Below are 22,560 nucleotides of genomic sequence, written 5' to 3' on the forward strand. Positions count from 1 at the left end.
TGAACCCCTTCAAGTACCCCACTTTGAGAACCACTGGCTCTTAATCACCGTTCTATCAGGACGTACTCAGGACGACCGGGACCACTGCATATCTAACTCCTACAGTACCACCTTTCAGTGCCAGGACTGAAATATCACGCAGGATGCGAGCCCGACAGGGACTAGGTTGAACTCTGGCTTTCTACTAACAGGGCGTTTTCTCTTTTAAGTTCCTCTGACATCTATATCTAGGTTACCCAGTTCTACACTCGCATGTCCTAGATCAATATGGAAATCAGTCAAAAGGAGGATCTGCTTTTGACAACGTATACCCTGAAGAAGGTCTTCCTTACTGAAACGTGCGTTCTCTCAGTCTGTTCAACAAAGCAAAAAGTGAAGATGCAAGAATACAGTGTGCAAACATTATGTAGACTATATCATGGTTGGGTTAGGTGTGTGAGAAAGAGAGAAAGAAAGGAGCCCTGTAGTGTTGTCATAATGAAAAGGAGGTGACAGGAAGTGATTGGGATTGGACTTTTATGGACTTTCTACATTAAAAAAAACTGCAGGACAAATATAATTCATTCTTACACATGAAATTACATCAAAACTTCTGCACAGGATTTTTTTAGGGGGAAATTATTACCTGTTGTTTATTGAAAGTCATGAAACAAATCCCTTAAATCTGACAATTTTGTATAGTGTGCTGTAGTTAACAACTTCAATGACATTCAACTCTGACATAATTTTCTGCAAATATTTTGTTACAGAAAGTATCTGCAATGCTATCTGTTTTGCATCTAGCACACATTAAAAGTTTCACTTGAACAAAACAAAATCAACACCTTATGATCATACATGTAGGCTATATTGCTTTTACACTGCATTTTATTGCTGTATTTTCTCTATTTTCATAAACAATCATAACATAACAACAAGTCTATCTGTTCCTGAGATATGACAGATTATGTAATTTTGACACAAAAGCGAATAATCTCTTTGGGGCAACCTACTGATCATGAAAGTCTGACCAGTTCTTGAGTAATTTTTCTAACAGTAATTAATCTGGGCAGGGTAATAACATATATTTGATACATTTGATCTCATCACTTATAGTGAGACGTTTACTTCTTCAGACAGCCAAGAAAACTGTATATACTGTATATATACAAAAGCAATAGTTCACAGTCACATTTTACTTCTGTGTACATTCTTTAGGATGGTTGGCACAACAAATGAAGTAAAATAAGTAAGCAACTTTGAAGACTGGAAAATGCATTTCACCCACTTAGAAGTAAAACAAACATAGCTCATATCCTATCCCAACTACATTTGTTCTGGCAAGCTGGACCATACTTACGAGAAATGCATTTTTCAGTCTTGGACATTTTGTATGCTATAACAATTCATCTGTCAAGAAATTACATTTCCCAGAGACCTTAATGTGAAGTTATTGGGCTGCAATAGCAGATTTCTTAAAGTGACACCTACTCCTCTTGCATAGTCATTGTCATCCACAGATTTTACACAGCACATTGCAGTGTGACGCATTATGAGCTTGTAGATCGGTATAACAAGCCCTTAACCGTCAAGCAACTGTACACAAGATGGACTTGTGTACAGTCAGTGTACAGTGTTTTACGGTGGAATTTCAAAGGAGTACTTAATTTAACTACCAAGATACATAACTGCATCAAACAATATTACTGAGATAATCCAAGCACTCCTTGGATTTGTATTTTATTTTATAAAAAAAAGAAAGAAAAAAGTGGTTTAAAATGTTTAAGGTCAGCATAACTTGAAGATTTGATAATTCATATAAAAAGAGTATTACATCAATATGTACATACAGCAATATGTGTTCCATTTAAATAAACAGCTTAATGAGCAGTGGCAGTAGACAGCATAAAAAAATAAAATAAAAAGATGGCTCTTTACATCCCTGTAATCCTTCAGTTGTGTGTGCTATAGTGCTACACATATGCTGCTAACACTGTGATCAAACTAAAATATTTTATCTAGGAAAATATACATAGGCTACATTTTATGTATATTTGTATTTATACGTCAGGAAAATGTGTTGGTAAATACTCCAGAAATCAAAATCCGAATGTATATCATTTTGTCTCTCCTTCATATACTTATTTATTTATGTTATTTTCTTCTGATCACAAAATAACATGACCATGATCAGAGGAAAACAATACTCGAGGGGCAGGCACAGCGAGCAGGGGCGGGTTTGGGTTGTCTTTTTTGTCTATCAAAAAACAACAAAAGAAGAAAAACGTGAAAAATAATTACACCCATGGCCTCTCCTGCCTTCTGTAGGTTTATCTAGTGTTAATACCATTTTTGTTTTCTATAATAGGCCTATATAATGTTGCTAACATTATGCTGTAGCTACAGTAGTTAGCTTTGCTCGCTAACTGGCCCTTGTTTCCTCTTTCTGTGCAGAATGGAATTCCGTTGTACTCTAGCGTCCTGTATAGATGAAATCTGTGGAAAGAGAAAGAGAAGTGGTTTTTTTTACCCCTCTACTTGAAGCTTCAGTTGCCTGCTCGAGCTAAAATAATTGAAACCATTTGTCATAGAGCAAATGGAAACAGCACTATTTATGAGTGTGTGTGTGTGCGTGCGTGCGTGCGTGCGTGCGTGTGTGTGTGTGTGCGTGTGTGTGTGTGCTCCTGCGTGCGTGTGTGTGTGTGTGTGTGTGTGTGTGTGTGTGTGTGGGGGTGTGTGTGTGTGTGTGTGTGTGTGTGTGTGTGTGTGTGCTCCTGCATGCGTGTGTGTGCCTACCACGGCAGTATTCAGGGTTGAAGTTCTCATAGATGGGGTAGAGAGGGTTTTCCTGGTCATTGCGATGTTTCCTGGCTCTCAGTACATCTCTCAGACACTGGTGGAGGTAGCAATACTGGCACTGCAATCACAACACATACTCAGTTACACACCAAGCATCCACAAGTTTCCTAGGCTGTGTGTGGGCATCACTTCCTGTCGATTTCATTGGATATCATTGGATTTCATTGGATTTCATTGGATCAAATCGACAGGAAGTGATACCCACACAGCCCAGGAAACTTGTGGATAGGGGATGAGTTTAACCCATTAACCCTTTAAGACCTGAGGGGATTCTTAAAAATGTTTTCTAAATCCTATTTTATTTTTGAAAAAAATAAAAAATAAAATGTTTCAAGATTTTTCAAAAATAGCAGATCTTCAAGCTCGTAGCGCGGCACTCGGTGCCGCGCTACGAGCTTGTATATCTGCTATTTTTGAATAGCCAAAGAAATCTAAAGTGACACAGATGCGTTCTAGGTCTTAAAGGGTTAAGACCTGATGCCGATTTTACAAATACCTTCTAAATCAGTAGTTCTCACACTTTCAAGATTTAAATCAAAAATAGCAGATGTACAAGATCGTACCTCCGTCTGAACCATGTGTGAGCGGTGAAGGCGCAGGTCAAACACAGAGCCGTACAGATCGATGGTTCCTCTGGAGTCCAGCTCTTGCAGAGCCCTGTCCAGCACTATAAATGTCCCTGTACGACCCACTCCAGCACTGCAACGCGCACACACACAGTATATCACAAAAAAGAAAGCACACACACATACGCACACGCACACGCACACGCACACGCACACGCACACACACACACACACACACACACACACACACACACACACACTCCCATGCTTGTGAACACACACTTAAAACTCTCCTATCCCTTACCTGCAGTGCACAACAGTGGCTCCAGTTGAAGGCGAGCGGTCTACGTAGTCTCTGACTGTTCTGACAAACTGGATCAGTGACTGGGTGGTCTCTGGAACTCCATGATCCGGCCATACAGTGTAGTGGAAATGACGGACCACCCGCGGGTAAGTGGACCCATTCTCCTGTTAGGATTGAATCAGTACACTCAGACATCATAGGTGCAGTTTGGGTGGGTTCAGGGAGTTCACTGAAACACCTAGCGCAGTGATTCTCAACATGTTTCATTCCAAGGACCCCCAGTTTGATATGCATTGGGTTCCCCATTTGATATAAATTCTATCTCCGGGACCCCAATGTACACTGTAATATTCTGTTAATTTAGATCTGAGAGTGTACAAAATGAAAACAAAATGGACCTGTTACAGTTTATAGTATATTTGGTACCATTTTTACTCTCAGAGTTACATGTCCATCTGGTTCTTAGTATAAATCATGTTGGGGAGTGGGGACCCCCTGGAAACCTCAGGAACTTGACTCAATTTGGTAGTGGACATTCAGCTGTCAATGGCATTGGTAAAGGAAACAAGAGAAGAGAATGATATATAAAAAATATATTGAGATATTGTGTCCATGACGTTGTTCACACATTCGCGAGCGGCAACGTGTCGGATACGCTGGGGGAGGCGGGGGGAAGCGGTCATTTCAATTCATTTCCTGGAAGTCACATGGTTTTCAAGCGGCCGCGAGGAAGGAGACGAGGGACGGGCCGCGACACGTCGGACGCTTGAAAACCACTTGACTTCCATAGGAAATTAATTGAAACGGCAGTGTCCCCCCCGTCTCCCCCATGGCACGTTGCCGCTTGTGAATGTGTGAGGGCGGCCCAGAGAGAGAGTGTCTCAGCACACTCTTAGGGAGATGGAAGGAGAGAGAGAGACAGCTAAGCATTCAACTATCATTAAACATCTCTCATACTCCAAATGAGCATTTCACTCCTGGTTACGTACACAGGTAGGACCAGGCAGGCAGCCAGACTTTCTTATTTCATCCTGTACTCTGTACGTCTGTAGTAGTTAGATGCATGTAAAATCCCATATTTTATTTCATATTTCTGTGAACCGCAAACTAACAGTTTAAACTGCACTTATGTCAGACATGCAGTGTGATTGATGATGTGTTCCAACCATGCCATTCATTACAGAAGGCTGCAGCACAGCACTGGGGGGGCCTTTACTACAGTAGTTGCCAATGTACTGCGTATCAATTGCTGTGGCAACAAGGGATCCAGTTAATCATTTTTCTTAATCTCTCCTGTTAACTTCTAATGATTATGCTCACGCTGCATGCTTCGCACACATGTGGCTAACCATACCCTTGAGGACATGTTTAACAGTACTGCCTACAGTATCACTGGTTTCTCCATGACCACAGTAAAGAATGACGCATTATCGCCACGTTAGATATTAGAATAGCATTTATCTTGAGGGAAATTACACAGACTCAACCAAGTCTGTCCTCTAAACTGGGCGAACGATGTCACGTTTTTGCACTGATTACATAGATCCTCATGGTCCTCACTATACTTTGTGCCCCTTAAATGACAAACATTGTGTTGAAAAGCAAGCAGCAGCAGCTTGAGAATTCAGGATGCACAGCTGTGGTCCAGGAAAAGTGAGTAAGACCGACCCACAAAGAAAAAAACGGGTAAAAAAAGGTAAATAATACACAAACAAGTCTCTCTCTGAGTGATACAATGTGTGGCAAATCTATCCATTATGGGCTAATATTAGCTTGAGTGATGGGCCTATTTTCAGCCAGGCACTGATATTTATCTCCGATGGTTGTGAATAGGCCAAATGGCAATGCATACATATTCATATTTTGCTATTGTGCAGTGGTGGATTGTGGATAGAATGGGCTGACTTGCGGAAGCTAGAACATAAGTACGTGGAACTCATTGGTATACCTTTCCACTTGCTCTGATGATGTCGGTAATTAATACCTGTATTCTTTAAATACAGGTATATAATCAAATGACGTCAAATGTTTTTAAATATATGGTACTCTACACATCTGCTTAAAGTCAAGATGAAATGAAAAAAAGCCATTTTAACCCTTAGATCACATCCACATCCATGGTTGTGGAAACAATGTTTTTGTAAACAATGTGCTTGCAACGAATGTCAACATACAGTATAATTCATGACATCCACCCATCAATCAACCTTCAACTTTTAATTGTAAGTGTCAATGTCAAATTCCTCTCAGCGTTATGTCCCACGTGCCTATGCTGTTTCACTTCATAATATGTCACAATGTGGAAGTGATATACTCTTGAACTGCCATTTCATGTGGACTTAAATCACTTTCAACCTGGCATCCCTATTTTGGGCATACTGTAGGCAATAGGCAACATTTTCGCAAAGTTTCTCTTGAGCCTATAGATTGTTTTGCTATTCGTCGCACAACGTAGTATACATGGGGCTTAAGGGGTTAAACATGAGTTCAACAGACATGCGAGAGAAGTCAGAAAAGCGGTTTTATAATGTACTTCTATTCTCTCATTGGAGGAAGGCGTCTGTATACTCACACAAGTCAGTCAGTGAGTCAGTGAGTCTTACCGAGGTGATTTTGAACTCTCTGATGGTCCACTCTGGCAGAACAGACTCTGACACCATCTGAATGACCAGGTCACCGTAGTACAGGGGGTCTCTGTCAGATGGCCAGTACTGATCACACTTCACCTACAAAACACCACACACACACACACACACACACACACACACACACACACACACACACACACACACACACACACACACACACACACACACACACACACACACACACACACACACACACACGCACACACACACAATGAACAATTTAGGCATTTAGCAGACACCCGTATCCAGAGCGACTTACAATTGCGAAATCGGAATAAACAAGAGTAAGCTAGAGGTCTAGTCAATAAACATGAAGGTAAACAGACATACACTTTGATAGAGTGCAGAGAGAACAATGTAGTGCCTCGAAGAAGCTTGGATGCCAGGTAAACATAGCCTGGCTCCAGACCATAGACCCCGCCCACTCACTGAGTGGACTGCAATGAACCTAGCACCTTTAAAGGAGGAGTTCACCCAAAAAATGACTTATTTTCTATCAATTGCACACCCTATGAAGACTTGAATCCATGGATTCTTTTTTGTTTTTGTCGCATTCCTAAGCTAATAATTTGATTCCCGTCTCCTACCGGCTAATGTATCCGGTAGGAGACACAAAGTAGATTATTTGTGTCTCCTACCGGAAATACACACGGTCATCAAATTATTGTCTTAGGAATGCCACAAAAACAAAAACAAATCCATGAAATCAAGGCTTCATGGGGTGTGTAATTGATAGAAAATAAGATTTTTTTTTGGGTGAACTCCTCCTTTAAGACAGATGCTAGCTTCATTGTTATCTAAACCACATTCTTAACATTTGTGGTCGGCTAGGTAACGAGATATATCTGCATAATGAACTAGCATCAAGGAGTGATACAAGGAGAGTGAAGTGCTAGGGGGTGTGCTAGTGGAATCTGAGGAGGGTCTTCATACAGAAAATTGGGAGTGAGTCTGCAGTTCTGACTGCAGTGTGGAATTTATTCCATAGTTTGGGAGCCATGAGGGAGAAGAGAGATGTGTGGCACATTGGCCTACGTGTTTTAGGGAAGGCTCGGACAGCATTCCTGTGATCAAAGTGAGCGGGTCCCTTCCATGCACAATGGGACAGATTATTGTACCCCCCCACACCCCCAGCAAAAACAAAACAAAAACCTCTTTCTCACCCTGCCTTTCTCCACACACTGTGTCACCATGACGATGTTATAAACGCTGTGCTCCCACACCATCCTCCAGAAGTCATCCTTGGTGCCCGGTAGAGGACCCTGGGTAGCTATGTACTCCCTACGGAAATTATTACCCTGAAAAGAACAAACAGACAAACAAACAAACAAACAAACAAAAAAACAAAGAAGATACATGGAACACTTGGTTCAAGAACACTTGTAATATGTGCACATAAAACATTTTGTTTTAGAATGTGTGTGTGTGTGTGTGTGTGTGCGTGTGTGCGTGCGTGCGTGCGTGCATGCAAGTGCACTTACAGGTATGTAGCTAGCGTTGATGTAGTCAGAGCAGGGGTCATCCTCCAAGTATGACAGCTTAACCCTGGTAGAGTCGTCTAGAATGACAAAACATTCTTAATATCAGATCATTCTTAATATCTGAGAAAGCAGGTCCTGATCATAATGATTGATTTTCCATTTATTTGTAAATAGTTTTGGGCCATTAACAAAGCATTATCAATGGGAAGGAGATCTCTGCATGTTATCATCATACTTGAGTGTGATAGCACTTGGTGATAATTTTTGTCTAAAACTATATATATATATGTATATGTATGTATGTATGTTACAGTATGATTGGAAAACAAGTCAGATTGAAAAAGGAGTGCTCGTTTTATTTTGAGTTCACCTCTTATGCTCCCCCGAAAAAAAAGAAATGACGTCTCGGCGGTACTGAGACGATGGATATGGGGGACGATGATTTACGATTCTGTCCCTATCGGGACATAACTCGGACGGCGCCAAGTTGCCTGAAGGTGACTTCGTAACACTCGGCACGGTGACTCGCTCGCCTAAGCTCGCTCGGCGGTGCCTCTCGTGACTCAAGGCATTGTTTAGGTAAACATTTCCTACAATGACATGGCGCTAGATTCAGATTCAAGTCTCTATAATCTTTACATAATTTTTTGTTCTGTTCTTGCAGGAAAACATTACGAGATTGTCACATTGGCACGAGTATCCGTGCGTGTGTACACACAGAAAAATGGACCATCACACAAATATACACAAAGAAAGTTTTGCACAAACGCGCACGGACACACACACACACACACACACACACACACACACACACACACACACACACACACACACACACACACACACACACACACACACACACACACACACACACACACACACACACACACACACACACACACACACACTTGTCACCTGCTCCATCTATCTAAAAAAACAAAACAGAAACATAATGAACTTTTCACACTCCAGTCGTCACATGACGCAGATGGCTGTCGTCCACTGACACCCTGGGGTGCTACGTCACACTGGTAACAAACATGCACACACCACAATCACATCTGGGTGATATTTCACACATATTATGATTCTCTTATCACACACTGTCTGTCGGTCTCTTTTGATCTCTCTCTCTCTCTCTCACACACACACACACACACACACACACACACACACACACACACACACACACACACACACACACACACACACACACACACACACACACACACACACACACACACACACACACACACACACACACACACACACACACACACACACACCATTTTCTGCATGGCATCATCCACCAATCACACATGTCATTTATCGGTCGGTTTCCATGGGAACTGGCTCTACTGTATCTCGTTAATTAAAACACTAATAGCATCAAGACGTTAATGAGGCAGGTAGATAATTTTTCAGACCTAATGTGTCCGGACTTGACGACAGCAAGTCTCTTTGCACGCACACACACACACACACACACACACACATACACACGCACCCATGCACGCACACATGCATGGGGCAGGACCTACATGGTAGTATGTTGTTGTATCGGTTCTTGCCACGGTTCTCTGGCAGACGAGCAGCGTCCATGGCCTGGTTGCGACCCACATCCTTCAGATCCTACAGAGACAGATGGGGGGATTAGACTGATGCCCATGTCCATGGAGAAGGAGAGAGAGACAGGGGCAGAGGCTTTGAGAGAGCACCAGCGAGACAGACAGAATGTCAGAGGTGGATAATAATCCTTTGTTTCTTTCTTTCTTTCTTTCTGTGAAGCACTGTGTAACCTTGCTGAGAAAAGTGCTATTATATACTATATAAAGTGTACTATTATTATTGGTATTATTATCATATCAAATCTTTTGGATATAGGACATTTGAAATCAACTGCTTTTATTGCACTGTGATGGTATTGTATTTTCTGTGGTGTGTTATTACCTCAAATTCTTCTGACAGTAGATAGTTGGAGTCACCCTGAAGCTTATTGAGGTGGGACTCATAGTGACAGGCTTTGATGGGGCTGGACACACAGGTAGCAAAACAATACAAACAAGCAGATTGAGACATACAGACAGACAGACAGGCATATTTGAACAGATGGACAGAAAGAAAGACAAACAACCAGGCATTTGGGACAGGACAGAGAGCGAGATGAGAGAGAGAGAGCGAGAGAGAGAGAGAGAGAGAGAGAGAGAGAGAGAGAGAGAGAGAGAGAGAGAGAGAGAGAGAGAGAGAGAGAGAGAGAGAGAGAGAGAGAGAGAGAGAGACAGAGAGAGAGAGAGAGAGAGACAGAGAGAGAGAGAGAGAGACAGAGAGAGAGAGAGAGAGAGAGATATGAATGAGCTAGGAGTTACGCAAGCTCTGATCAGCAAGACATCTGTGTTTGTTTGGCATTTGAATGTTGGATGGTGGCGTCTTACCTTGTGATGCGGCGGTTGCTGAAACAAAGGAAACAGCAGAAGGGTCACGAACACAAAGTCATTATGGGGATAAAATAAATAAATAAACAAACATTGATTTCATATCTCCGTTTCTGTCCAAGACAAGCTGGTATGCCTAACCTTTGTGGAATTGTGGTGGCAATGCTACTACAATATAACATATAATGGAATGAAAACTAATGTGTTTCCTGAAACAGGATGTAGTCATGGAAATATTATGGCTAGGATGGTTTGAAGATCCTTTCACTGGTTTAAAAACGTTTTACTGGTATAATATGCTTATTTTATTACTCATGAAAACAACACAACCAATTGCATTCAAGCTTACTAAAGCCCTGCTTTATACAGTATGTGACCTGGATAAGATTAATTTCAGATGTATTAAAGGTGAAACGGCTCTTTTACCACTAAAGCCCTATTCAAGAATGTTCTAAAATAGACGATCTACAGGATTTCAATGTTGTAAGCTTGTACAGTAGATTTGTAATAATAATAGGCAATATGCCTGCTGTTATTAGCCAAGACCCAGTATCTCTCTCTCGCTCTGGTGTGCGAAGGAAAGATATTAATTTGCATGTGAGAAATTTCGTCTAATCAGCATGCATGCAACTGTGTGCGTGCATGCTGCTAGTACCTCTCTGCATGTGGTCTCTCTCACATTAGCACTGCTGCTTGCGTTGACGATGAAGGAGTGTTTTAAATGGACCTGAGTTTTAGCAAACAAAAATGCGTGTGTAGAGTTGCCAACTCTGTTTCACTGCTGTAAGTGGATTTCATCTGCATAGAGCTGATCTTCATGCAGAGACCACCTTGTCACTGTCGAGTGGAAACCTTGTCCAATAATGTAAATTGAAACAAGAATCTGTATTCCAATGAATTCACTGTAGTTATTATTATTTAGTCGCAAGCTCAGAAACTTTATTTTAATAATAATAATAATAATACAATAATAATAATAACAATAATAATAATACTTATTATTATCGTTATTATTTTGTATTTATTTTGTTGATGTTTTTCTTTTCATTTATTATTATTATTATCATTATTAGTTTATTTATTTTTTTGTTAATTCTTTTTTTTTATTGAAGATTTTGGACATGCTCAAAACTGGGACACCAGGGTGAAAGTGGTTACATTTGATAAGAGCAGGACTTTATCTGTTTGTGTTACTTCAGCCGTGACATGAACCGTACAACAAAGATCCAGTATCATCAACAGCTAATGGAGGGCCGTGAAGGATCCATACAGTCCCTACCACATCACCGACCACACCCACACACACACACACACACACACACACACACACACACACACACACACACACACACACACACACACACACACACACACACACACACACACACACACACACACACACACACACACACAGATAGGTGTTGCTGCGTGCAGTGAGTGAAGGATTAGGTAATCAGAGTGAGATTGAACATGGAGGATCGGAGTCACCTTATTGGAAATAAATAGTTCTCTCTCTTTCACACACACACACACACACACACACACACACACACACACACACACACACACACACACACACACACACACACACACACACACACACACACACACACACACACACACACACACACACAGTCAAGGAAAATGACTTTATTGGAAACTAATCTGTCTCTCTACCTGTGTTCTGTCTGCGTGTGTCTCTCTCACATATCAGACAGAGAAGATATAGTGGAGGTCTAGGCTCACTAATTACTTACATAACCCCCCCCCCCAAACAAACACACACACACCCCCACCCACCCAACACTATATACACGTACCTCCTGACACCCATGTATATTCCTGAGGTTGGTACCTCCTTCCACATGCTCATCCTCATCACTGGGTTCTCTTGTACAGCCCTACACACACACACACACACACACACACACACACACACACACACACACACACACACACACACACACACACACACACACACACACACACACACACACACACACACACACACACACACACACACACACACACACACACACACACACGCGCGCGCGCACACACACACACACACACAAAAAAGGTTATTGTGGGCCAGCAATGTTCGGAATTCGCTAATCAGGATGGAATATAAATAATTGGACGGATCCGTCTTGACTATAGAGATAATGCACCGTTTTGCGTGATGTTTGGACAAAATTTGTTGGAGTAATGTTAATAAAAAATAAAATGGTGTATTTGTTCCTCAACGTGCGAATGTGCCTGGAAAGTTTCATTGCAATTGGACGCTGCGTTACGGGCCACTCCTGCAAACTTGATGTCAATCTTAGCCAATCAGGATGGAATATGAAAATCTGATCCGCCTTGATCACGTCACTATAGAGATCATGTGTACCGATTTGCCTGAAATTTGGATAAAATCTGAAGGAGTAATATCAATTTCATTTTCTTTTACATAAGTCGGCCTCCTGGTGGCGCTATAAAAGGCAGATTTGAAAGATTTCAAGTGGCATTTCTTCCTCGGCCTAGTGGGAATGTGCGTGCAAAATTCCACGGAAACTGTGACTCCTATAGACTTCAGCACCATGGAGAGCAGCCTTACAACTCTTCAGTGTGACTCCTATAGACTTCAGCACCATGGAGAGCAGCCTTACAACTCTTCACTGTGGTGTTCAGGTATGGATAGCCGGATTTACACTTTGTCGTACAACAGTGTCACAAAAATTCGCAATAGGCTCTATGCACAGTAGCCATATTGTGAAGACATTCACAGGTGTTACCAATGATACTAATGAAGGCTCTGTTCCATTCTGGTCAAACAGAGTCAGAGTGCTGATAGTGTGCATCACTGGAAACACTCTGCTACACCAGTGGGTCTAAAATGTGGGTCCAGGCACCCTGATGGTTCCTTAAGGGTTTTCCAAATGTTCCCTTACGGGTGTGTAACTCCCGTAAGGGACAAATGGAGTGGACAAATGGAGTGGACAAATGGAACCAAATGGACTCTTACGGGTCCATTTGGACAAATGGAACCAAATGGACCCATTTGGACAAATGGACCCATTTGGACAAATGGAACCAAATGGACCGTTACGGGTCCATTTGGTTCCATTTGTACACTGTCAGAGTTATGGGGGTCGTGGAAATTGAAAAATCTGAGAACCACTGTGCTACACTAAATGGAACAGAGCCTTCATTAGTATCATTGGTAACACCTGTGAATGTCTTCGCAATATGGCTGCTGTGCATAGAGCCTATCTCCAAGCTCATAACGTATTGTTGGTTGTGATGCATTATGAGCTTGCAGAGCACCTATTTTCAGCACATGACACCATCGTACAGTGAAGTATAAATTGGAACAAACCAGTGTGTCTCTGACTGCTATCTTATCAAATAGTCAGTTGTTCAATGTTTTGTCCCAATGTTTCATGATGCTGCCGACCGTTGCGAACTGATTTATTTTTATGACATTGTTGGCTATGGCGGTTTTTAAAGGTTGTTGAATTGGTATGTGTTTTATTTCTATTGGTGACATGTTGATTGATCTTGTTCTGCTGTCCTGAAACTCGGCACTTTCTATACAGTACATTATACCCAGCACTTCATTCAGCACTTTTTTCATGTATGCAGATTTTCATTAATTTATGTTGTAATATGTGATTTTAGGATTGGAAACATCAACCTGAGAGCACGGTTGTTTTCCAAGAATCTGCTACATTCGGTGTTGTGTTGTGTTGTCCCCCTACCCCTGCTCCCGTTTGATGTCTTAGGCGTTTTGTATTTGTATCTATGTCTTCCTGCAAAACCGAAAGGCCCTCTGAGGACAAATAAAGAATAATGAAAGTTAAAGTTGATTTAATCAGCATGCGCTTGTTTCTCACAGACAGCAACAAAAACAAAGAAACAAGACCAGGTAAGCCCATTTCAGCCAGACCCTGGATACGAATGGCCCTCTTATTTATAATAAATTTCTCTGTTCTTTTTTGGTGATTGGACTGGTAAAGTGGAAAATAAATCAAATACAGTATTACATATTGATGTAAATGCATTTATCTTGCCAAATGGACGAAACTGCAGAGGGCCAAGTCCAACAAACACCAGGCATCACCAACCGAAATTGTCAATTTCCAAAGGGAAGGAGATAAGACTTCTAGTGCAGGAACAGCTGCCAAGAACCCTCTTTCCATTTTACATCAAGCTTCTCACTGGGAGTTGCAAGTGGACCTGAAAAGGAGTTTATCTTTCCCGAAGAGGTGGCTGTAACCTCACTGATCGTACTCTGACGATCCTGCCACCAAGGAATCAAGAGCAAGAGGAGCAACATCTTAAGTACATCTTGACGATTCTGCTTGTAGCAAAGCATCTTTGAGGTTTAACTTTATTTCACATTGCCAATGGCAACTGTAAATAACTTAAACCGGTGTCCTTATTGGGGCTGGGCTTCAAAATGACCAGTTTTATTGAGACTTTATTGAAGCTGTCAGAAATCGCAAACAAACAAACAAAAAACAAGCAATACATAGATAGATAGACCCACTGTTTGCAGTGACTGCAGTACAATTTTGAAGCCATCTTCATACTACTGAGCCAAAAGACCACTGGAGAATATTGATATTAATACCTATGACTCTGCTATTCATTTCAATCTGGATGGATAAATTAAATAACTCAGATAGATGATTCATTATAGGATTTGCGCTGGTGACACTGCGCTGTGGTCTGGAGTCCACGTAACAAGGCTTAATCCGATTTGAGATTAAAGATGAGGTTTAATCTGATTATTGGTCTGCTGGGGAGAAACGACAGTCAGCGTCATCAGCCGCATCATCAGCAAAAAAAAATAAACACACAACCTCTGCTCTGGTGTTAGAGTTGAACTACGGAGACATTTCCTGGATCTTCTCTGTCGTTGACGAATATTCATTATACATACAACTGTACTCTGGCCTCGGAGCCTCTACCATGGTGCTCCTTATTGTTTTTTTCCAGGGTTAGTTATTTTAGAAGTGAAATGCCTGATTTATATTCGTTGATTTATGCTGGTGTCGCACAATGAAAATAGAAGCTCACAATACGTCGCAGCGTGGCACGTTGCAAGCTTGTTCTTACTGTGCACAACTAAGTATAACTCAGGCTTAAGGTTATCCCACTTTTATGTTGGCCATAAGTCACTCTGAATAGTGGAGTCAGCTATGCCTAAAATGGAAATGCTAATGACTGAGTGGTGAGTGCTAATGGTTGTTCGGATAGAGCATAATAATCTTTTAAAGGGACAAATTTACGATAGTCTTATTCCATATTATGCAAGGATCTTGACCTATTGTAAAAACATCACTTGGAGGAAATAAACTGGCTCATTGTTCCCACTGAAACGGGAATGGTCTACACATGCAGTATAGGCTACTGTACATAAAGATTTACATAACAACTTTATTTATTTATTTATGAAGCTTTTTTAGTAGTGTAGAATATTTGTGGTTAGAAGATTCAATTCTTCCTGGAATTGTTTTAAAAATGAATGTATGTGTGTCTGTTTGTGTGTCTGTTTCTCTGTCAGTTTATGTGTAAACTGTATCTGTGTTGTCAGTGAGTGCGCGTGTGCGTGCGTGCGCGTGCATGCGTGCGTGCGTGTGTGGGTGTGGGTGTGGGTGTGTGTGTGTGTGTGTGTGTGTGTGTGCGTGCATGCGTGCGTGCGTGCGTGCGTGTGTGCGTGTGTGTGTATGCGTGCGCGTGTGCACACTCACACTTTGCGTAGCCTCTGCCTGTAGACCAGCAGTGAGACAACAGCCACCATCATGCCAATGAGGAACATGCCAGCGCTCAGCCCCTCCACCACGCCCCCTAGAGGCTCTGAAAGGAGCAGACATGTCAGTGAAATTTCCCAATAAACCCTGCATACATTATGAAGGGTGAACAACACACAACATGCACAGCTAATGTGCAAACCTCACGCTGGCACACATAAATCACACATACTGTACACAAATAATGTTATATAGCTGCATTTACCCACCAAAATGTCTGCTGTGAAAATAGTCCGTTACATTATCGTTGCTGTCGTTGCTGCAGAAACCTTTTACTGTAGCTCCATATTTTAACTTTTGGGGGTTTTCGTAAATTAACGCGCTACCTGATCATACTACAGCGTCACTCAAAAGCATCAAAAGCAGCAGATCCACAAGCTCGGAGCTTGTAGATCTGCTACTTTTGCTTTTTTTAAATTTGAATCCTGAAAAGTAACACGTTTTGGACATAATGAGGTTTCCACCCGACTAAGACGTTATGCTGCCTGTTTAATCCATTCAATCCAGAAATGTATCTGTGTCATTTTAGATTTTAGCTATAACCATTATTTTTATACTTTGGCTATTAAAAAATTGCAGATCTACAAGCTCATAGAGTGGCACCGAGTGCCACGGTATGAGCTTGTAGATCTGCTATTTTTTAATACTTAAAAAAAAAAAAAACATTTTTAACTCAGATCTTTGCTTCTGGGGGGTCCCTGGAACAACATATTTTGATGGGGTCGGCAGACAAAAAAATAATTTTGGGGGTTCCTTGACGTGGAAAAGTTGACACTGATATACCAGCCTGATCTCCAGAGATATACGTATGTATGCACGGATCGAGTGCACTTCATTCCGTGGATAGTCGCCTAGAAACCCCGAAATTGCGTGCATATGTACGGCGAGTCCCACGGTGGGCGTAACCAGTCGCAACCCGGAAAAACCCGGAAGCAGAGCAGTCCCCACAACAAAATTTACGATTCTGTGCCTATCGGTACATAACTCAAACGGCGCTGAGTAGGCACAGGCGAACGTCACACCGTTCAGGACGGCAACTCGGTCGCCTTAGCTCCCTCGGTGGTCCTTCACGGGGTGACAGTTCGCCTGTGACTGCGCGCCTCCGAAATGGTTTTGTCACAAAGGGAGCGCCGTACATATGCACGCAATTTCGGGGTTTCGAGGCGACTATCCACGGAATTAAGTGCACTCGATCCGTGCATACATACGTAGTTCTCTGGCGATCGGGTTGGATATACTGTAGCAAAAAAAATTAAGACATTTGACAGTTACAAATGTTCACTTTAAAAAAATATATATTCAAAGATTTGCACACATTTTCAAGCTTTTTCAAAAATAGCAGATCTGCCATTTTTGAATAGCCAAAGAAATCTAAAATGACAGAGATGCGTTCCCGGATTGAATGGGTTAAAACGGAACGGTTTGGAACGGGCCAATGGCTTGGCCCGTCCGGTATAGCTGCTTGCAGCTTTCTCAAGAACCGTTCATCTGATTTGCTTCACACTTGACACTGCCCTCCCTTGGGTCCTCAGCAATACAGCCATCAAGTGTGAAGCAGATTGAATGAATGGTTCTGGAGATCTATTCGACGGACGTACACACATACGACATATAGTATAGAGTCTATAGAAATTCAGGCACGCATAGCCTACACACACGCTTGCAGGTACGCGCACATGCATAAGCACACGCACACGCACGCACACGCACGTGCACGCACGCAAACACACACACACACGCACACGCACACGCACACGCACACACACACTTCTAGAATTTATAGATGGATTTACTAGTTTGGGTTAATGTGTTATTTTAAAAGAAAAGGAAAATAAAATATGTATACTGATCCCTCCCCAAATTCTATCAAATGTCTTTTAGAGGGTAAAATGATCTAGACATCTAGACATCTAGGCAGAGCACACTTCCTGATGTGGTGCTGTCATTTCATTACAGTCCAACTTGATTGGATTGCCAAATATAAAGTATAACAGACAAACACACAGACAGACAGACATGTGAGTGTGCACAGACACAATTTTAGAACATTACTTATTTCACTTTTCAATAGAAAAGTGAAATGTCACTCACCAGTGTGTGTCCTGAGTGGCAGAGAGAGATAAGTATCAGTGAAGAGAGGCTGGGGATACTCTCGAAGGTTTTCATCAAACAACCTGGTGAAGGCACGCACACTCAGCCTACACAGTACACACACACACACACACACACACACACACACACACACACACACACACACACACACACACACACACACACACACACACACACACACACACACACACACACACACACACACACACACACACACACACACTTGTAAAAAGCAAGAACTTATCAAAATATTGTTACATAGAGGAGTGGTTCTCAAAGTGGGGTTTGGGGACCTCCAGGGTTCCTTGGGAGGTTCCAGAAGGTCCCCAGCAAAACAACTTAATATAGCATCAAAAATGCATATATTTGAAAATAGCCAATCTACAATCTCACAATGCTGCACGTTGTGAGCTTGCAGATCTGTTATTTAAAAAAAACACACATCTTGTATGGAGGTCCATCCCTGGCACAAAATATTTTCAGACGGTGGTACGCGGCAAAATTTATATTAATTGGCAGGTCCTGACATAGGTCAGGACCTGCCAAGGATAAAGGTTTGAGAACCACTGATCTAGGAATAAATACAAAAATTAAACATATAAAACAGTGGTGCAACATCAACTGAAGCATTCAAAATATGACTGTAAATGACATCATCATGGGATAAATTATGTGGTATGGAAAATGGCATACTCACCGATACCGATACCAGCATTTTAGGCAGTATTTTACCAATACCAGCATTTCCGATACTGGTATTGGTATCGGAACAACTCAACTCAATTCAACCGGATGTCTGGTACCTGTATGAGGTCCTGGGTTTCAGCGGGCCATCACAGAATCTGCCATAGCCGTCACTCACAAAGTCCTCGTCATGGTAGCGATCACAGGCCCCGCCCAGACGGTCCCCACCCGTCCCCAAGTTCATCTCCACCACCTGAGTTGTTGTTTCAAAGACACACACACACACACACACACACACACACACACACACACACACACACACACACACACACACACACACACACACACACACACACACACACACACACACACACACACACACACACACACACACACACACAATCAGGAACTCGGAAATCTATGTCCGTTGCTTCAATCACTGTCTCAACCTACTCCTTCCTTCCTCGGGCTCTTTTCTCCCTTGCCTCATTGAACAACTCTTCCACTCAACCCAGTAATGGTTCCAGTACCTGTCCAGCCAGGGCGTCTGCGTCCTGGGGACAGCGGCTCTGAAAGTAGGCGGTCTGATATGCCCTGATGGAGGAGTTGTGTTTGTAATCACGGTAGGAGGGCAGCGGGTGCCGCTGTTCTGGCTGTAGGACGTTGTTATCTGCAGAGGAAAAAGCAATACTGTTGGGCTGTTGGGCAGAGACGTATCGCCATATTTCAACTTTTTATGTTTTTTTATTTTTTATTTTTATGCCCCGCTCCGTCCAGTGTCACGTAAAAGTTGCAAAAAAATAGCCTATCTACAAGCTCACAACAGGTTGCGATGTGACATGTTGTGAGCTTGTAGATCTGCTATGTTTGCAATACTTTTTTTTAATAAGTGGTTAAGTGTGTCTGGGTTTTATAAATATTGAAACCAATGAAAAGTTTTAACAAAGATTTGTGATTAAATAACAAAACAAAACATGAAATGGGGAAACAATTAAAATTGTCCAAAAACAAGGAGAAAATCCCCAAATCCTATTGTCAAGTTATTTCTGTAAATTAAAGGCTGCGTGAACATCGCAAGTTACCTTGGTAACATGATGTATACCATCAGTACTGTAGAACTGCATTTGAAAGAGGATATCAGTGAGTGTGTGTGTGTGTGTGTGTGTGTGTGTGTGTGTGTGTGTGTGTGTGTGTGTGTGTGTGTGTGTGTGTGTGTGTGTGTGTGTGTGTGTGTGTGTGTGTGTGTGTGTGTGTGTGTGTGTGTGTGTGTGTGTGTGTGTGTGTGTGTGTGTGTGTGTGTGTGTGTCGTGTGCGTGCACAGAGGGGGACACAAAGAGTGCATACCATCAGATTCGGCGACGATCACGGTGAAGTATCGCACAGCTCCGTTTCTGTCGCTGAACCAGGAACAGTTGAATCGAAACAAGATGGAAGAGGACGTGATCTTGGACGACCTCTCGCTCACGTGCACGTTGGGAGGCGGGACCGGCGGTCCTGAACGTTAAGACATTAGCCAGACAGGCTGTCAATCAGAACAAATCATTCAAATGCTCTCACATTTCTTTCTTTCTCTAACTTCACTTTAGTAGCTTCTTCTTTGACCTCTGCTGGTGGAAACCTACAGCAATTACATTTATTCAAGTACAGTACTATGCTGCACTACGTAACTTTCCTCTTGTGGTGGCAATGGCAGTGCATCAAGGGCAACTACCAGAGGGGACTGTATCTATATATACAATTGGCTTAATTCCACGCCCTGTTTATACTCACGTATGTATGGAAAGAAAAATGACCGAGGGAAAGAGAGAGAGAGGGTTTGAGGAGAAATGTAAGGTAATGTAAAGCTTTATTGTCCCCAGGGGGAAATTTGGTTCGCAGTGTACAAGGAACAGAGAGAGTGAGAATGGAAAGAGAGTCAGTAGGCCTTTGTACTGTACTGTAGGGAAATACCGAGAGAGAGTGGGGGAGAGAAAGAGAGAGAGACTGTAGTAGGGATTAAATAATGACACTTTTCCATCCACTAATCCAGTTACATGAATAAAGTGAAAGCATGAGACGGTACGAGAACTGCTCCAGTCCATTACTTTAACTGGATACCACTTCCGGTTCACTCTTTCACAATAAAACGTTTACTCTTATTCCAAATAAACTCCAAAAATGATACACAATAATCAGTACTCTCTACTGTCTCATGTCACCGATTTGTGCGGGCCAGGCTGCTAGAAGTGAGGGCCACGTAGCGGCCCGAACCTCTGGTTGTATCATACAGACGCAGCACGTTTGGACAAACAGTCTTCCAGCCTCCCACCACTGGAATAGTCTTCCTACTGAATTAAGAGAGAGCACCAATTGTTTGACTTTCAAATTAAATGTCAAGAGATAGCTTAAAGCAAACTAACAAAAGCAATCATAATTATCACCTCAATATTCATTGTTGTTACTTTTTGTACTCATGTTTGGTATTTATAGTTACCACCAATTTTAACAACCTGCTCAGGGACTACAGATGGAAAATGAGCTTTTAGCTATAACTGCCACCTTTACATAGAGGTGAAAACTGAAATGTTGATTGATGTGCACTGTCCCTGTTAAATAGATAAACAAACAGACAAATAAATAAATAAATAAAAGTACAGTATTGTACTTTTTACACCGCAACAATTATTTTGAAAATTCTAGTTTCCAGTTAGTTACTTTGAAGAATTATATTATTATTACAAAACATACATTAACCAATTAAACCCTATTTTATACAGTAGTTTGGCCGATTTGAAAATAGACGATCTACAAGCTCGCAACAATTGATGTGATGTGATGTGTTGTGAGCTCGTACAGTAGATCTGCTACTTTCAGAAAAGTTTGACAAGATTTTGAAAAAGCTGAGTACTTTTACTTTGGTTCTTTTAAGTATATCTTCATGCCAATACTTTTGTACTTTTACTCAATTGCAATTTTGAATACAGGCCTTTTACTTGAAACTGAGTATTTCTACATTAGTCTTGGCTCTTTACCTGGACCACTTGACACCAAATCTCTTCACCAAAAAGAAAATAGCAGATCTACAAGCTCACAATGTGTCGCGTTGCGTCACATTGCGAGCTTGTAGATCTGCTATTTTTGGCTAAACATGGATGCCGGGGTGCAAGTTAAGTACAACATCTGAGTACTTCTTCCACTGTCTACAAGCCTAGCTCCTTCTCTCTCTCTCTCTCTCTCTCTCTCTCTCTCTCTGCTTAGGTCTTTCTAGGAGCAGAAGCAGCCCTGCGGGGAAGACTTTCTTTTATTTTTCAAAAATACCTCAAATAGAGCTGGTCACCTGGGAGACCAGAGAGACCGATTAGACGGAGGGAAGGAAGGGGGTGCATATAGAATGAAAAATGACTGAGGGAAAGAGAGAGAGAGTTTGAGGAAGGAATAAAGGTAATGTAAGGTAAATCTTTATTGTCCCCATGGGGCAATTTGTTCACAGTGTACAAGGAACAGAGAGAGCCAGAATGGAAAGAGAGTCAGTAGGCCTATATACTGTACTGTAGGGAGACACAGAGAGAGAGAGAGTGGGGGGGGAGAGAGAGAGAGAGAGAGAGAGAGAGAGAGAGAGAGAGAGAGAGAGAGAGAGAGAGAGAGAGAGAGACTGTAGTAGGGATGAAATAATGACACTTTTCCATTCACTAATCCAGTTACATGAATTTCTGTC

At 41.9% G+C, this 22,560-nt stretch overlaps 1 protein-coding gene across 1 annotated transcript in view; it reads right to left on the reverse strand.

Annotated features, from left to right (window-relative positions):
* Positions 1 to 996: 996 nt before the first annotated feature.
* The window catches only part of ptprb (protein tyrosine phosphatase receptor type b), a 66,138-nt gene continuing 44,574 nt past the window's right edge, over positions 997 to 22,560 (reverse strand). Inside the window, exons 25-40 of the mRNA XM_080421848.1 lie at positions 20,211 to 20,360; positions 19,397 to 19,536; positions 18,986 to 19,119; positions 18,162 to 18,268; positions 16,011 to 16,116; positions 12,090 to 12,170; positions 10,270 to 10,287; positions 9,788 to 9,869; positions 9,379 to 9,469; positions 7,838 to 7,914; positions 7,520 to 7,654; positions 6,312 to 6,434; positions 3,709 to 3,872; positions 3,402 to 3,537; positions 2,776 to 2,896; positions 997 to 2,475 (exon numbers count right to left, since the gene is read on the reverse strand). Of these exons, the coding sequence (XP_080277974.1) occupies positions 2,453 to 2,475; positions 2,776 to 2,896; positions 3,402 to 3,537; positions 3,709 to 3,872; positions 6,312 to 6,434; positions 7,520 to 7,654; positions 7,838 to 7,914; positions 9,379 to 9,469; positions 9,788 to 9,869; positions 10,270 to 10,287; positions 12,090 to 12,170; positions 16,011 to 16,116; positions 18,162 to 18,268; positions 18,986 to 19,119; positions 19,397 to 19,536; positions 20,211 to 20,360 (1,688 nt within the window). The 3' untranslated portion in view covers positions 997 to 2,452. The remainder of the gene's footprint in view (positions 2,476 to 2,775; positions 2,897 to 3,401; positions 3,538 to 3,708; positions 3,873 to 6,311; positions 6,435 to 7,519; positions 7,655 to 7,837; positions 7,915 to 9,378; positions 9,470 to 9,787; positions 9,870 to 10,269; positions 10,288 to 12,089; positions 12,171 to 16,010; positions 16,117 to 18,161; positions 18,269 to 18,985; positions 19,120 to 19,396; positions 19,537 to 20,210; positions 20,361 to 22,560) is intronic.

Source organism: Gymnoscopelus braueri (assembly GCF_963280865.1).
Source record: "Gymnoscopelus braueri genome assembly, chromosome: 23".
Classification (NCBI taxonomy): domain Eukaryota; kingdom Metazoa; phylum Chordata; class Actinopteri; order Myctophiformes; family Myctophidae; genus Gymnoscopelus; species Gymnoscopelus braueri.